General features: G+C 48.3%; 1 protein-coding gene across 2 annotated transcripts in view; it reads right to left on the reverse strand.

Moving 5' to 3' along the window:
* BRD3 (bromodomain containing 3) overlaps nt 1–17,399 on the reverse strand; it is a 35,217-nt gene extending 17,818 nt beyond the window's left edge. The window contains exons 1-2 of one of the 2 annotated variants that reach the window (XM_032200487.1): nt 17,338–17,399; nt 617–933 (exon numbers count right to left, since the gene is read on the reverse strand). In XM_032200487.1, coding sequence (XP_032056378.1) covers nt 617–817 — 201 coding nt within the window. In that variant the 5' untranslated portion in view covers nt 818–933; nt 17,338–17,399. Of the gene's footprint in view, nt 1–616; nt 934–2,777; nt 2,921–17,337 lie in introns of those variants that run through there. The other variant, XM_032200488.1, reaches the window with a different exon arrangement.
* Between the last annotated feature and the right edge of the window lie 286 nt (nt 17,400–17,685).

Raw genomic sequence — 17,685 nt, forward strand, 5'->3', positions numbered from 1 at the left:
AGAGACAGGATATATGTGTGTGTGTGTATATATATATATATATATATCATTAAGTACAGGAGGCAGATAGATAAATACAACTGTTCTGTTAGTTCTGCTTCCAGTATGGTGTTTGAAACCACTTCACTCCAAGTATGCTTGGCAATTAGCTTCTCCTGACTCCCTCATCCCTGCAGTCAGTGTCAGATCCAGGAAGGCCTATCGGAAACACAAGTCGCTCTTAGCCTAGTACCAAATGCTCCATGGAGCACGGGTAGCAGAGCACAGACTTTAGGTCTGTCACTCAGATTGGACAGAGGTGGGACACGGCGTTGGGGGGAAGACACACAACAGTAACCACAGGCAAGCCACAAACTAAGCACTGTGCTTCAGTTGCTCTAAGGCAGCTTGCCTGTGTGGTGTTTCCTTCCCTCACCAAGCCAGGAGCAGTTCTCTCCTTCAGAGATCTGCACCTTGCAAGCTCTGTAAAATATAATCTTCGACTTCAGTGAGTCTGAGAACATTCGAGGTCATCTCCAAAAGCAACCTTACCACTCTGACCCGGGGATCAGAAAACCGATCCGATTAACATGCAGCTTTCCAAGAACACAACACCGAGAAGACGGTAGATACGTACCGGTAAATTCAATTTAATTGCATCAACAGGTTGGTAGAAAGGCCAAGCAAACTGATGCTTCCACAAGGTCTTTACAACCACATTTTGCATATATTGCAACTGGTTGGTCTTCCGGCCAGGCTTATTGGGATTAGTGACCTCCGGAGGCGGCGGATTCACAGGGCCCTGAGGAGCCTGAATTGCTGATGTGACTGTCGACATTTTCCTGCTCTTGCTCTCACTCGCTGTCACAGCGGCAGCAACTGGGAGATTTTCCTTCTTCCTTTATGCTCCCTGAATGGGACTGACATCCCATTTCCAGGGTCCAACCATGCAACCTACAGCAAACGAGGAAGAGGACAACGTGTAAATGCTGGTACTTATTTAAGGTAGGCACATTCAAGCACTATCAGCAGTAGAAGCGTCTTAATTCAAGCTCTTTACCCCATCTGCTTCATTCTTTGTAACAAACTTTGTCACCTTGATGATGGGCATAGCTCAAGACCCAAGAGAGAGTGGGAACAGTGATTCCCAAATTCAAAGCCTGCAGAGAGCCAGTAAGCTTCGCAGGACTGGTTCTTGCTTTATCTAGGTCAGAGAGCATCATTGTACAAATACACACGGGGCAGCACAAGAATACAGCCGGGATGTAACGCAGAGACTCCCATGAATGTGCTGACTCAAGCCAGTAAATCCGTAGCACGCAGCCCCATGTAAACATAGCTATGCTGTCTCTGGACCCACGCTGGGTGGCACTGAGCCAGCTTGCACACTTCCACACTGGTACAACGGTTCTCTAAGATCTCACAATCAAGAGCTGACTCGAGCTGTCAGAAGATCCCCACCAAGAGAAGTGAGCAGGCCTGCAGAGATGTGCTGTGATCAGCCGTAAATGAAAAAGGCACCAGGAACATCCTAACTGGAAGCAATCTCTGCTTTGAATCTCAAATGTCTTAGTATGTCTCTTACTATGCCCAATTAACCGGACCCTCATGGAAGTTTCATATGGAAGATACAGGTTCAATATAAATGATAATTAGCGTTATACTGCTTTCCATGAGCTGGCTAAGAGAGCACTGCCATGCTCTCCCAAGGCATGCACGAAACACAGAAGAATACACAAATTGCAATATTTTATCCTATTTTTCCCTGGCAAACTCCAGCGGAAAAATGGTCTAGTATCACTGTTTCTTGTATACCATATGGTAAACAGCTCTGCTGTGTCATCTTCTGTAAACACTTGATATTTCAATTCGTATCAGAACTGTAGCTATGCTTCTTACGGCAAACAGACCACAGTCACTTTCTAGAGGCAGATTATTTCAAATACATTCAGAAAACCACAAATATACTCTCACTGACATATGCTTCTTTCTTGCACATAGAAACATGAGCAGGGACAGAAACTGCAGTAATGCAAGGAGAGAATATTAAGGCATCCTAGAAAAATAACTCTTCCTTGATACCTCCCTAATCATCTCTACTGAATGTCTGGACTAAATATAGAACATCAACTTACCCTTTGAGCTGCTGATTAGACGATGGCAAAAAGTAAACACATGCCTAATTTAGGGAAATTTTACAAAAATAGATGTGTACAAAACATAAACAGATCTGTGACACAGAGGGATGTTTAAGTAGCCGTCCTCTCAGGCTTGCCCAGGCAGCAGAGGTATCTGCATTCCAGCATCCCGTAACCAGGACTGCGTTCTGGAAGCCCGGTGGCATTGTGAGCCAGGGACCACGGTGCAGAGCGGCCACCGCGCTGGGTGCCAGGGACACCCAAGTGCTCTGGGTGCTGCAGGCACTGGGTGCACCTTGCTCTGGCCCAGTTTGGTTGGCTCCGAGGCGTCCCTGGCTCCAGAATCCAGACCCAGGTTATTTTAGGTTTTATTTTAGGGTTAATTGCATGGTCAGCTCTTATGGAGCTGGCGTGGAAAAGTAATTCCGAGTGCTACCGAGCATTTCAGTTGTAAGTTTGAAACTAAGCGGTATATAACTTAAGTATTCCCCTTAAATACCCTAAGGTTAAATAAGACAATCCTCTCTCCGTCAATTTCTCCACCTCCTTCTACCTCTCAAGCTCCATTTCAGAGAGGATTTTTTAAATTTCCATCAAATCCCAGACCCGTAATTCAAAAAACAGATCTGGCTCCTGCCTCTCCCAGACTTCCCCTCTGACCTCAGCCAAGGCATTCAGGATCTTCACACCACGGCTCCTCATCTGTGCCACGGAGGGAATGGTATTTCCTTTCTGCCTTCATCCGCTCCACCCAGCAGCCTGCAAACTCTCTGGGACACACACACACCGCCTCTTCACGTGCACAGCGCTGCTCGTCCAGAGAAGGCTCGCTTAAACGGACTGTAATAGTCATCAGTGACATAACTCAGAAAGGATTTTAATTAAGAACATTAGCAAAAGTAGGGGGGGTGAATCATGACAGCCAGCTCAGCCAGTCCTCTGACAACTGATCCTCTGTAACTTGCATTTTCCTACTCATTACTTAGTGCAACCAAGAGTGGCTACAAACCCCAAGCCTCTTAGCAGCAGTCATTGAAATTCCGGATCCTGCAGCTGAAAGACAGGAATAGCTACCTGGAAGTATCTGCTCCTGCCATAAACGCAGCTTTAATGCACCTTCATCTCACTGCAGCCTTTTAACTCTTACTCCATCAGATTCCTCATCATCTGCCAGGGAAGCTGCAGATATCAGATCAGCCCTTATTTTTATTTTTTATTTATTTAATTTTTATTTCCGTTCTTTTTTAAGTTTCAAAATAATACTTCTTAAAAAAGGAAAAAAAAAAAAAAAAAGCAGGATTAGGAGAAACCTGAAGCTGAGGGTGCAGATGTTTTGGCAATGTCCCACCTCCTAGCAGAGTGCATGACAATGTTTTCAGAGGCCACAGCCCCGTGTGAGACATTTACTAGCTGTCAGACCTCACTTATTATACAAAGAAAGCGAAGGCATGACCCTCTGACCTTCTCGACCTCTCAGTCAAATCATCCAACACGACACTTAAGCAGACTCCTGCACAGAAATCAAGCAGACTTCCACAAATTGCCCCATTTAATTGTAGAATTAAAATACACAGCTCTGGTCCAAGAGCTTCAGCATCTTCTGAAACTGCATGAATATCAACAGTTAAACTATTTGTGCAGCACCTCACTGCACGAGGTGCTGCACAAACCTGGAAGGAAGGCTGCCAAAACCTGCCCTGGCACAGACAGCACGTGCATTTTCCACTGAGGGCCTAAGGTTGGACTTTTTAGCCCAGAAGTAATTACTACTTAAAGTTAAAATTTTAAGTTACTACTTCTCCTGCTCCGCAGACCTGTAAGGTTCAAGTAACAGAAGCTGTCCTTGATTTTTCTGGCCACACGTCTGATATTACAAATTTGAAGTACGCCTTTTGCTGCCATAAACAAAGAGCGCACACTGCTTGCCACATTGTGCATTTCTCCTCGTTCTTACCCACCCCAGATTGAGGAGATAATTAAAAGCAAAACCCAAACCCAAACTTTCCAATAAATCCTGCTTCTGTGGAGTTTAAATCTGTCCTTTTGTGCTAAGTTGCAACCTCAAGTGTGGCATCCAGCAAAGCTATGGGGTTTGGCTTGTCCTTCAGCCAAACCACCCATCAAAAAAAAACACAGGCTGGAAGTTTGTTTTCTGTTGTTGTTTTTCAAAAACATTTGTTTCACTGAGTTGCTTGCATGGGTCAGTCAGCGGAGAGACAGTTGGCACGGAGAAAACATGTTAATAATTCCCTGCCCTCGTAGGATAACATTTGACTCAGCTGATGCTACCCACAGACTGTCTGCAGTGGTGGAGACTGTTTTAAAATAAGCTATAAAGCCCCATGAAATGTGCACTGTGCCAGCAAGCCTGCTGCTTCAGCTAACGGTTCTGCCACTTCCTTTGGCAAGGCAGAACATTTAACGGATGGCTCCGTCCCTTGCTGCTGTTCCTGCAGCACAGGAAGGTGTTTGTTTTGATTGCAAAATTAGAAGGTAGCGAGCTTTATGCTATCAGGCGAGCCCAACAACTTTCTCTTTCTGCCCTGTAGTATTTCTGCGTGGTTACTTGGACTTCGACCAAAAACTGGTGCAACTCCAGCCCAGCCAGGAGCAGCCACATAAATCTTCCTATCAGGGAAAATTATCAAGCTGAATAGATGTTCCTTGACCTCATCTTCATCTGCGCTGAGGTTGACAATTTGGTAGCACGGGCTGGGCACAGATCAGGGTCCCTTAGCTCCGAGCACGCTGCAGGCACACAGCAAGACCCCGTTCCTTGCTTGAAGAGCCAGTGCTTGCCATGCACGGTGGCGATGTGATTTGCCTGGGCACCCCCAGCGAGCCCATGGCAGAGCCCTGACCCCCAGCCAGAGCCTAGCCCCTCAGAAACACCACCTCCGAGGTAGCACTGCTCAAGCAGACGTGAAAGGCAGAGGCTGAGCTTTTCTGAAGGTAGGATGGAGCCAGAAGCACGCAGAGACAGCAGGGCAGCTGGAGCGGGCACCTGCTCCCTGCTCTCCAAGCATTACAGCCCCACCTCAGCTCTGTGCAACAACCAGAGCAGACGCTTGGTCCCTTTTCCTGGACAGCAGCAATAGCTGAAAACGTGGTCAGATTTGTCATCGGGTGTTATTCCCCACCTCGGAGAAGCTGCCGGGCCGTGCTCACGCTGCCCAGACTTTCTTACAGCCATGGGAGAGGTTCAGCATGCTCTTATGGCTTCGGAGGTGCAGAAATTAGAAACTGGGGTTATGAGAAAGGCTGCCCTTCGATCAAATCCCTGCAAACACAGATTGCTGCCAAGGCAGAAAAGCACATGGCTATTTGGTTATAAAGCACGCAAAGGGCGGTGAGCAGAACTGCTTTCCCAGCCTTTCCTGAGTTGCCTAACTGAAGAGTGAGATTCTTTTTATCTTGATGCCACTGTGATTACGCATATATTGCTCGGTACATAAGCCACTTCAGCAGGAAGATGCTGAATAGCAACGGGAATTGAAAGTACAGAGCATTCGATTCTAACTGTGGCCAGGCAAAGTTTAGTAGAAGCAGCAAGTGAATTTGGTTTATTGGAGAACCCAGAAATCCACTTGGGTAAATCAAACACCACCCAAATGAGGGGAATATTGCTTTTCTCTCAAGTGCCTGTTAGCAAGCAATTTCCTACCCAGAAATCTCTTTTTGTCCAAACTGAGCAGCTTCCATTACCTTTACAATACAGCATCTCCAGAAAGAAAACGAGGGTATGGAGTCCAAAGATCCCTAAAGCAACCAACTGCCTGATCCACCCCTCTTTATATCCCCAGGAATGATTTCCATTCATCTTGGAGACAGCTGCATTACCCTTCATTATAGTACGTTAGCCATACGGCCCCCAAAATCTACCCATTAACACAACCTTAACCTCAGGTAAGATTATGAAGTGAGGGTAGTTGTGTCCATTTCATGCCTCTGGCTGCAGAAAGCAAGGGACACAATGCCTCTCCTCCAGGCTCCTCAGAGAGAAACAGGGCAGGTGTGTGATGATGCAGATGCTCTTCCTTCTTCACAGCCCTGCATAGGAACCGAACTTCAGGCAGCTTTCACTCCCCAGTAACTCCATGTCAGCATGAACGTTCCCTTTAAATACACAGGGATCTGCAATTTAAGACCAAGGCTTGAGGGCAGACGATTTGCTTTATCAGCCAGCGCTGCCCTGGCAGACACACACACGCTGCACACAAGATGCTGCCCCCTCCGAGCTGGGGATGAAGCGTTTGCAGCTGGCCTCACTGCAGGAAACAGCAATTTGGCTCGCAAGTGCAGCTTTGCACTCCGAAAGTCCATTCAGCTGTCCTTCTCGTCTCCCACATCGTTAATTCCACGCAGAGATTTGCCTTTTGTGTACGTTATTTTGAGCACAGCCCCAGTAACATCCCAAGACTCACAGACATAACTGTGCACTTTGCTTACTTCTGCACGAGGGAGGGAGATCACAGCAGACTAACCGGGTTCCTTTGCTTCTGGTTTGGTTAGCTGAATGCTCCTTGGATGCTATGATGTATTTCCCACCCTTGATTTCTCCTTAGCTAACACAAGGGCAGGTGTTTCCTCAGCGAGGAGCCTCACTGGTAGATAAGAGTTAGCCAGAGGTGTAGCTGTTAATTTCAAGGGCTTGCAGTTCCGACACATACTCAGCATTTCCCACAACTCAAGATGCCTTACATCATGCCTTCAAACTTCGGGGTACCCAAAAGTTACTTTACCCTAACTATAAAAGCACTGGGGACTTCTACGAGCACTGCTCTTGGCACGCCAGGTAAAAAATTTCTTCTGATAATCATGGGCCAAAGCATTTCTCTCCACCGAGCTGCTAAAACCACCGAAAGCACCTCCCGAGTCTGAGCAAGAATTGAGATGCACGTCACATACTTTCTGCAACACAAATCATATGGGGCTCAACTGCTTTCTAAAGGCTGCAGCTTCAAGTGCAGGGAGTGATGTTTCACAGTATAACAAGTTTATTTTCATAGCTTTGAATTTGCTTTTGAGAACAGTTTAGACAACCACCCTCAGTAATGGATTAGGCACAGTTGATCTTATTTGGTAGCAGGGCGAAGGACAAAATGACCTCTGGACATTTCTTCCAGCCCTACCATCTTGTGGTTCTCTGAGAACAGACAAATTTTAACTCAGCCATATGTTGGTTGTGTGCAAGCCCTTCAGTTATGTGCACTTTTGTTAACAAGGCTACAGGAGGAAAGACGAGTGTCAGACTGGTTAGGGAGTTTACTCTGTGTTGGATTCCTCACTAGGGGAGTTCAGCCAGCTTGAGACCTCACTCTGAGCTGAGGATTGGACTAAGACTTGTGAAATAAAGTGAGCTGCACTTACAAAAAGTCTTCTTGGAAGCATGTCAGCAAGTTAGCTAGGTGACCTATAATGAAAACATTAATGAAAGCTTAGCTGTAGCAGTAGAAGTAACCTATGAAGAAGTTTCAGAGTGGACAAAGCAGCTAGTGGCTTGCACGTGATACTCTGGGAAGACTGAGTCAAATCTGTGGGACAGGAACGGGTAGGTGCTAAACAGGAAAGCTCTAGTGGTTGTGTCTTTCACAAGATAAACCAATTACCCGTTTGTGGCAATGAAAAAAAAAAAAAGGGGGGGCTGTTTCAGCTTTCATTTTCATTACAGAGATTTGTAACAGAAAGGCAAGTGTTTGGGAGACTCACATGCCCGGGCAGAGTCTGCTCGTGCCACTTCTTCCTAGCAGGGCAAAGCAGAGATGCGATGAAGTTACCTTGCATGACCCAGAAGGTTGAACCCACACCGCCTCACAATCGTGGGCAGAGCCGGAGAGACGCCAGGGAGCCAGCAGTCAGGGTTCAGAGAGAAAGGAGATAAGGTGAGCCTGCTTCTGGGCACGTGCCCTCTCGTACGTAACGCACTGCGACACGCCTGCTGGCACCACACCTTCACATCGAGGGCTTCTGTGGCAACGTGCAGAACTGGTAGAGGGGTTACTGCAGCGCCCCAAAGCCCCGCGTGTGCAGCAGAAGCCCTGCAGCCTCGGGCACCAGGCGAAAAGAAAATGCTGGGAAGGTGCTGGCACGCAGCCACATACCATACAAGCTCCCAACATGTCAGGAGCGGGAAGGGGGGGGCCCAGGGGAGGCAGGAACGTGGCTGAAGGCGCATTGGAAGGATGGTGTAAACCACAGCCCCGACAGCATCGCAGCGTCTCCGTGATTCAGTAACCACTTCAAGCCCCATCCTGCGAAGCGCTGAGCAACTTTCCCCTCTCGCTCAGCTGCACGGTTTCTGCGGCTCCGCGCCTCTCCGCAGATGGGTTTTGCAAAACTTATCACCTACAAGATACAACTAATTGCTCCATCAAGATAAACCTCTTTCGAAGGAAGGTTTAGGCAAAGACACAAACTCAGGCTCTGCACGCTTTTTGGCCCCTCAGCCTGGCTCAACCCCTTCTCTAGGGGGTCTGTTAGGGTGAGAGAAAGTTAAACAGAAGGTTAGGTGCTACCTGGGGTTGGGAGGTCTGTTCTGAAAGAGGCAGGCTTGTGGGTGCTCCTATTCTTGGGGTTGCAATTGCTCTGATAGATGATCTGGCCATCTCTATCCAGCCCTGAACACGCAGCCTCTCGCAGCAGACTGTGACCCCAGCTGGAGAAGTGTCATTGTACAAGCATAAGGTGTGCAAGATCGTGGAGATCCCAGTCTCTGTCATCTCATTTCCTAAAAACACAACAAAGAAACTGGAGCCCTGCCAAGGAAAGTAATCTCCACATGTACACAGAAGTTGACCAGGGAAGAGAAAAAGTTAAACGATCCCAGATTCAAAAACCTTGCTGCTGGGCAAAGGGGAAGACTCTACAGGCTCGGCCACAACTCCTACAGACCGGCCAGTTCTGTGAATTCAGAACCAGCACAAATGCTGCCTGCTGGATGCCCTCCCTGGTACTCCACCACTGAATGTTTTGGGTACGCATAATCACTTTAAACTCCGCAGGTGGACAGAACCTACCATTCCGCCTCTATTCACCCTCACTTCTGCACTCAGGTCTGTACTTTAAGATCCATCTGAATTACAAATCCACTTGCACGCTTGGGTTTGAGCTGCAGTCACCCATTTATTAGCATCCTGTGGGCCAGCATTCCCAATTGCTTTGCCAGTGGGAGACCAAAGCTGTGTGACAACCTGACCTGCCTTCACCACGAGCTTTCTTGTACCAGATCTCAGTGGCACGGGATCTGTGGGTCCCTCCTTGCTCAGCCATCAGAAAACACCACCACAGTGCACAAGGAGCAAAGGAAAGAAAATCTCACTTGCTGCAAGCTGCTACGAAGAAAACATGTCTCAAAGTTCAGGAGCAACAGGTCTGTCCTAAACACACCACCAAGGTGGCACACAAGCAGGCCTAACCTGTTCATCATTTCAGAACTGGATGGAGATGAAAGGGTGCTGAGAAGTTTTAACCTGGTATCCACTGGCTTCAGAAGTCAAGCTAAGGTGCCTTTTTGCTTCCTTTCCTTCATGGAGCAAAATTTGTGGAAAGAAAATATTAGCGAGCAGATAAACTGGGAGAGGAGACAGGCAGTCAACTCTGAAAAGGAGAAAAGACCTACATCCTGCAGGAGAAAGCAAGATGTGGAGAAAGTCAGGAAAAGAAAGGAGAAAAATAGAGAAGAGACAGGAAGTTAAAGCTTCCCATTTCATGCAGCTTGAAAAGGCGACTGACCACAGGCTGCAGTTAGGTGCTGCATCACACACATCCGCTCCCACTTCTGTGGGCTACAGGCTGGTGTGAGGGGGAGAGGAGCCCGGGTGTGCTTCATCCAGGCTCAGTCTTTGGCATTGCTGCCATGCAACAACACAGAAAGGACCATCACGGACCAGGACTTCGTGCCAGATGCTTTATGAGGACTCTGCGTGCTGTAGGAGACGCCAGCCTCTGCTCATGACCACCCATTGAAAGTGTGCAAGAGTGGGATGGGGATAGGGACTGTAAGCTGGAGTCTGATGGAAAGGGCAATGAACTGACAGGTTGGACACCTCGGTTTAACCGTGTTCCACCAGGCTGTGTGCAGACATCAACCACCCTGACTGAGAGGTCGTACTGCCTGGCCGTGACCAAGCACAGGGCAGCACCCACACGGCCTCTGCCCTAAGGAGAGGCCCAGGCAGGCCACGAAAGGGAGGCCCAGGCTGGCAAGATGCAGTGACCTAAAGAAAAAAAAAAAAAATCACAGCAGTTCAGCACCAGTCTCGTGCCCTGCCAGCACCGCATCCCACCTCCTTCAAGGCTCTGTCTCTTAATTCCCCATGCTCATCTATTACTTTACAGCCAAACTGCCCCAAAGCGTGACCTATCCAACACACTACAGCACATTCAACCTGTGACTCCAGAAGTCAGCTTTCCCAATTTCAAGTTAGCGAACCATCCTGCAGTCACATTATTAAAAAAAATAATACTACTGCTCTGGCACTGCCCCAAGTTTCAGATGATACGTGCATAATAGAAGCATTTATGTATGCCCATTAAAGCTTAACGTGGCAACACCCGCAACGGCTTCAGAACTCTTAATGGGATTATGGCATGTCTACACCCTTGCAGGGTTCTCTTTTTTTTTTTTTCTTTTTGCTTTTTAAAGGATGTGATCTGCAGCTAAACATTTGTGTTCTGAAAAGGACAGTCAGCCCTTCCCCTTTTTAATCAGCATATGGTGCTCTGTGTACTTGTAAAAGTAGAAAACTCACATCCATTCAGTTTGATTCAGTATACGGCAAATAAATTATACATAATCTTTCCACAACAGGTTTTGTCATGATTGTTTCTTTTTCTGATCTTTGATTTCCAAAGAGAGATTATTGGACACAAAGCATTTTGAAGAAAAGGAGAAAACCAAAAAAAAAAAAAAGCGAGAACGAATACTTCCCTGCTGGGCAGAACATCTCTGAGCTTGTGCTATACCTGCAAAGAATTACAAAACACAAAAGAGCTACAAAACAGGATGCTGACATCTCCGCTCAGTGCTCGACTCCCCGTGCTGTGGGCTTATCAGTTCCCCATTTGTAAAATGGGGATAGAAATACGTCCCCTATCACTCACAATTAAAGCCATTCGTCTCTTCCCATGCGTTTACACAGCCCATTGAACATCAAGTCCTTTACAGTGCTATGATGATACCAATTTTTATGGAAAAAACAAAACCAAACAGACACTACACTTAGAAACTAATATTTCTGAGGTACTCAAATAACATAACTTGGGTCTTAGAAATACTTTAGTGCATATATAGGTACATATATATACATAAACACTAATTGTCATTTGAAAAAAGTAGAAATGAAACTGCCCTCTGCTTTATATCCTGCTCCCCAGTAACAGGGTGCTCTTTGGGCATGTTTCTAAAAGATAAACCACACCACCACAGAGGTCTCCCGTGACACCTGCTAGGGAGGGGTTTTCAGATACAGCCACCTTCATCTCAAACTGACAGCCTACAGGGAACAGGAAGAGCAACTCCTCTTAATGAAACTAAATACAAGAAGTGTTCGGAGTGAAGTACAGAATACAGAGCCCAGGTGATCAGTTCCATTCCTATGTGTTACCTGCTGGAAGGACGGCTTTCTGCTGCGTGCCTAACGACCTACACCACAAGGCTCCCCTACATCACTAGTGCTGCACGACCATCTCTCAGCATCACTAATGCCACTTACAGTGCTACAGACATTATCCTCAGGGGCAGCTCCACGCAAACATTGACAGAGAAAACAGACTTCTAGCAAGCAGACACAGATCCACACGGTAACTCCTTAGAAGCATTTCACAGCACAGAGCAGAACCTCCTAAGGAACTCAGAGAAAGCATCTTCTGTCACCAACAGACCTCTCACACACTTCTTGTGCTCTAACACCTTCTCCTATTCCATTTTTTAACTTATTTTTCATACATTGATATGACTAAACATACTATTTTGAAGAATAGAAGATTGATTTTAGGACAAAAAGCATTAAAAGTGGAGTAAGCAGGGATCAGCCGCTACTGGTGTAAATCATGCTGGGTTTACAGTACGGCGACTTTCCCGAGCACACAAAGCTCACCTAAATCAATACACGACATTCAAGTCAGTTTAAGGATTGGACAATGAAGTGAAATGGATTGAATTACCATGACATAAAATTACTACTCGTTAGCTGAGCCGCAGTAATGTTACACTTGGTAACAGGGCAGAGCAAGCACACTCCCCCCCAGGTTAATTATTGCAGCTTGGCTGGCACAGGAGCAGCAACTTGCTGGGCTGCAGCAGCCCTCCCGTTTACAAACAGCACTTCTCCCCTAAAAAACATTAAAGTTAGGTTGGTGTAACCCATTTATCTGTTTCTAGACCAGCACAAGCCCCTCTCCTGAACAAACATGCTGTCCCAGAACAATAACTCAATGGGTTAACTCAGAGCAAACAAGTGCAAAAGGCTGCATGTGGGCCACTATTTCAGAGGAAAGGAGAAGGGAAAAAGTTTGGATTTTGAAGCCTGCATCCTGCCTGTGCAGGGAGCTGAGGCTGCTAACTGGGGGAAGGAGGGGAAGGAGCTCCCCTCGCCTAAGAAACAAGGGAAGGATCCCAACAGCAGGATCTGGGCTCCCCCAGACACACAGCTCCCGCTGCGAGCACCCCCAGCTTAGCTCCCTGCAAAGTGAAGAGACAACCCCTAAGCCTCTCTCAAAGCTCCTGCAGGAAAAGTAAAACTTGTGGGCTGAGATAAAGACGGTTTAATAGGAAAGAAAAGAGGAAGGAAAAAAAAAGAATACATGAAACAAGTAACGCAAAATGTAATTGCTCAGCACCAGCTGGCCGATGCCCAGCCAGTCTCCAAGCAGCAGCAGCCCCCTAGCAAGTTCCCCCTGGTTTTATGGTTCAGCATGATGCCATATGGTATGGGATATCCCTTTGGCCAGGTTGGGTCACCTGTCTTGGTCCTGTCCCCTCCCAGCTTCTGGTGCACCCCAGCCTCCGCCCTGGCAGTAAGGTATGAGAAGCTGATGTCCTTGACTTGCTGTGAGCACTGCTCAGCAACAACTACACCACCAGCGTGTGATCGGTATCATACTGCTCCTAAACCCAAAACAGGGCACCATGCTAACAGCTACACAGAGAATTAGCTCCATCCCAGCTGAAACCAGGACACCGATGAAGTTCAAGGCAAAGGAAGCACAACCACCACAGCGTGGACACAAGCACCATGCTGCTTATTCCGAGCAAACGAGGTCATTCCCACAGCTGACCTCAACCAGGACTGAGTCTAAACCTCGAAGTCTGAAGCTGAACGGACTTGGGGTTGGAATCGTTTAAGCCAGGTCACGCTCTTCCAGATCAGCCCCCATTTCACAGAGATTTCACCGCGGTTCGTCTCTGCTCCACCTGTTGCATTGCTGGTGGAGAGGAAAATGTCAAGGTCTGGTCCAGTAAAAGGAATGAGAAACTCAAACAAACCTCCTCCTCTGCCCAGGTTATCCGAGTCGCTGAAATACACCCAGACACGATGGTGTCTTCTTATCAGACTCAAGCTGGAAAAAGGCTGAGGCCCGGCAAGGTGTGAAAAGAATCCAAAACAGGCAAGTGTTGCTTCAGTCAGTGCCTTATCAGCAAGGCTGGGGGAAGGAACAAGGACTAGGAGAAAAAGCAGCCTTAACAGCGCATTACAGTGAGTTTCCACACTGCTCTCCTGAAGAATTTAAATCCTTTTAACATTGCCTTTTGCAGCAAGCGGGTTAAAGAATACTTCCTCCCTTTTACTGCGCCCCAAAGAAAGATGTTCACCTCCAGCAAGCACTAACGATTGACAAAGCCCCACTAGCATCACAGTGAGATACTGTGGAATGAAAAGCTGGAGACGCACACATCCTTCCAAAATGTCCTGACAGCTCACTGAGCAGCACAGCAAACAATGGCTCCTTCCTAATTCCCAGAACTTGACTGCTTACAGTGGTGTTCTGGGCTATTACTGGAGAATAATGTGGCAATTTAAGGGGAAAAAAAATAAAAAAGCAACAACAAAACAAAACATAAGGTTCACGGTAATGATTGGGAAACCCGCTGCAGATTAATGAATTCTGCAAATTAGCAAAGAAGGAGCAAGCGGGATTAAAGAGAAACAATCGGCAACGCTGAAATGCAAAACGCTCTTTGTGCATTTATTTAGGTGAGCACAGTTCTGCCTGCACCGAGAGCACCTGATAGCTTACCGAAGTAGACAGAGGGTAATATATTTTGTAAAAGTAATTAAGCCTTTGAAACATGAGACCTCTACATCACTCAGCTGCTGCTGAGGAGAGGGATTTGACTCCCGAGTTGTTTGTGCTGTCAGCAGGGCTGATCAGGCTCCCAGATTACTCCGGGGAGGAGCAGGGCTCCAGGAGCGCAGCCAGGCTGGGCTGGAAGCACACAGCCCCCCGCCCCACGCCCCTCGCGTGTTGCGGGAGCACACAAGCGCCCTCCAAAAGCCAAGAGGCAAGAAATAAACAGCGCCTTTCACAACTTGAACCATGAAGTGCGGGTAAAAACTCGTGGAAGTGCCAGGAAGCAGTGAACCAGGCTGTATCTGCAAACACCAGCACAACCAGCCTTAAGGGGCAGACAGAAGAGCAGCACTGCTGCCTAGCATACACTCCGAGCGGGCCCATCAGAGTTTTAACACATGCTTTTCTTCCAAATATTTTTTAAATGACAAGAACTAAAGTTTTTGACGGCACCTCAGTGCTAAAATAACAACAGCTTTATTTCCAGAAGTAATCAAGCCTTGTTTGGAGTCTGAGCTGCTTTAATTTTAAATACGAAGTCACTTTGGAGAACAAACCTCAGACGTTTCACATGCATTCTTTTTTAATTTAAACTCTGCAGGCATAGGTCACTAAAACTAAAAAAGCCTTTCACTGGGCTAGCTACTGCCTCAGCTCCCAGCACCACACAGGCGGCGCGTACGGAAGACAATATTGCAATCAAGCTAACGCCAAATGTTGAATAAGACTATTACCCTCTGCCCAATCCTTTTATTAAACGTTGTCTCGGAGCACTAAGTACATGCGTAAGTGAGTATTTTTAACCAGCGTGGAGTAAAGAGAAAGAAAACACAATGTTAGCATTTATTCTTTCCAAAAAGGAAGGCTCCGAGGTCAGAAGTTGCTCTGTTTCAGCAGGAGCCTCCGAGTGGATTATTAAAAACTCCCTAAACTTCTGAGTTAACAAAATAAGACACCCAGCACTCCGCTAGAGCTGCGCTCTGCAGATTAGGAGGCAGGACTCTGTGTTTACAGCATGCTCAAGTTGTTGGGTAAGCAACGCAGCTCGAGGTTTTTTGCTTGCAACACAACCAGACTGTGTTGGGGATTCCTTGTTTGTTTTGGTGCGTTTATTCCACACTTCTCACTCCTCTATTGCAGCACATACGGTAGACACCGAGTCCTCTCCAACACCTTGACTTATCGCCGAGCAAATTAAGGACACGAGCTCCAGCTTGAACCTCAAATTTCCAGCTTAATTTAGAGACACTCCCTTAGCAGGCTGACAGAGACTGAATGCATTAAAAATACTAACGAGCTTATCAAAACCACCTCTCCACTTCTCTATTCCCAGCAAGGAACAGCAGGTGTGCTTCGCTAATTGCACTACCCCCCAGCCTACTATTTACTAACATCGGGCAACTTGCATGTAAAATTTATAAACGTTGGAGCAGTGCTGAAGCCACCAGGTTTGCTGATCCAAAATAAAAAGTTTATTTTGGTAACTTTCGATTCCCGTAGCCATCGGCGGAGGGGTGCACACAAGGTACAGAGGTGTCACACATTTAACACCAACCACCCAGGAGGCAAGCTGAGCGTTGTCAGAAGACAGCTCAGTAGGAAACCCACTCCCCCCCGGCACCCTGCGAGGCTCAGCCTCCCGCTTACAGAGCGCGGATCTGCGCCCTGCACACTGCAGCTTTGTTTGAAAGCGAAACCAAGCAGGCTACAAATAACACTCTATCCCCGGCGCCCGCGGAGGTGCGAAAGCTAAGAAGTCGTATAAACGGAGGGAAAGCCAGGCTGTTTGGAAGTTTGATGTTTTATTACCGGTGGCGTTGCTCCTCGCGTGACACCGAGCAGGCAATCTGCAGGCAATTTTTTCTGCGCCTTCAAAGCGCGGAAAGTTTGGACAACAAACCCGCGCTTCCCCTTGATTTGCCAAAGTCCCGAGGACGCCAGCTACCTGCACAAGGCCAGTAGCTGCACACACACACGCAAACACACACACAAACACACTCACGCACGCACCCATACCCACACCAGCACCCTCCCAGGAGCTGCCCGGCCCCTCTCCGCACCCCCTGTGCGCCCGCGGAGCTGCCCCAAGCCGCTTGCTCCTGCTCTATTCCCTTGTCTTTTCCCCCGCCTTTTTTTTTTCCCCTTTTCTCTTTCCTTTTTCCCCCATTTTTTTCCCTCTTTTCCCTAAGAGCGCCCGCCACCTTCCTTTCCCTCGCCCCTAATATTTTTTTTATTTTTTTTTCCCCTTCAAAAGATGGCGGGCAGAGAGAGAAAGCGAGCGAGGGAGAGCGAGCGAGAGAGGGGGGGAAGAAGGAGGGGAAGGAGGAAGAGAAGAAAAAAAAAAAAAAAAAGAAAGGAAAGGAAGAAAAGAAAGCAAATCCCTCCTAAACCCCTTCTGCGCGGGGGCGCGGGGCAGGGGCCGGGGCGCGCAACCCCCGCGGCCGCCCGGGCGCTTTGGGGGCGCTGGGCGAGGAGGAGCAGAAGAAGGAGAAGAAGCAGCAGCAGCAAGAGAAGAAGCAGAAGCAGAGGAAAAGGGTGGGCAGGAGCGGCGGGGCCGGGAGGAAATCAATGGGCAGGCTGTGCCCAGCCCGCCGCGCTTTGTTGCATTGTGGCGGCGCACAAAGGCTGCGGGGCCGCGGGGAGCGGCGCATGGGGGGCTCCCGCAAGAAGAAGGAGGGGAAGGGGAAAAGGGGAGGGCAAAACAAACAAAATAAATAAATAAATAAGCAAGCAAACAAACGATAAAAAAAAAATAAATAATAATAATAAATCAGCGTTGGCCTTTCCCAAGTGGGTTTTTAGCCTTCCCTCGCTTCTTCCCCGGTCACCCTCCCCTCTACCCCAACCCCTCTCCCTCCAGAACCCGGTGCTAGCACCGCCTCGCCCCCAGCACCCGAGAAAGAAAAAGGGAAAGATTAAACCGGATTACTTTGCCCCGGCGGCTCCAGCACCGTTTGCCTTACAGTCCCCCTCCAGTTGCTCTTCTTTTTATCCTCGCCAAGGCAGTAGAATAGATGCGCTCCAGCGCCCGAGAGCTCATGCGCCAGGGCGCAAGGCCATGTGGGGCCGGTAGTCCCGGCCGGGCAGGGCTGCAGGCGGTGGCCACCCCCCCGGACTACAAGTCCCAGGAGCCGGCAGGGCCCCCCCCGGCTCCCCGGTTCCCCCCCGGGCTCCCCCCGGAGCGGCGGCGGCGGCGGCAGCGGCCGGGGAGCGGCGCGGCCCCGGCGGGGGAAGGAGCGGGGGCGGAGAGGGGAGGCTGGGGGTGGAAAAAGGGGGG

The sequence above is a fragment of the Aythya fuligula genome, chromosome 19 (assembly GCF_009819795.1).
Source record: "Aythya fuligula isolate bAytFul2 chromosome 19, bAytFul2.pri, whole genome shotgun sequence".
In the NCBI taxonomy this organism is placed as follows: Eukaryota; Metazoa; Chordata; class Aves; order Anseriformes; family Anatidae; genus Aythya; species Aythya fuligula.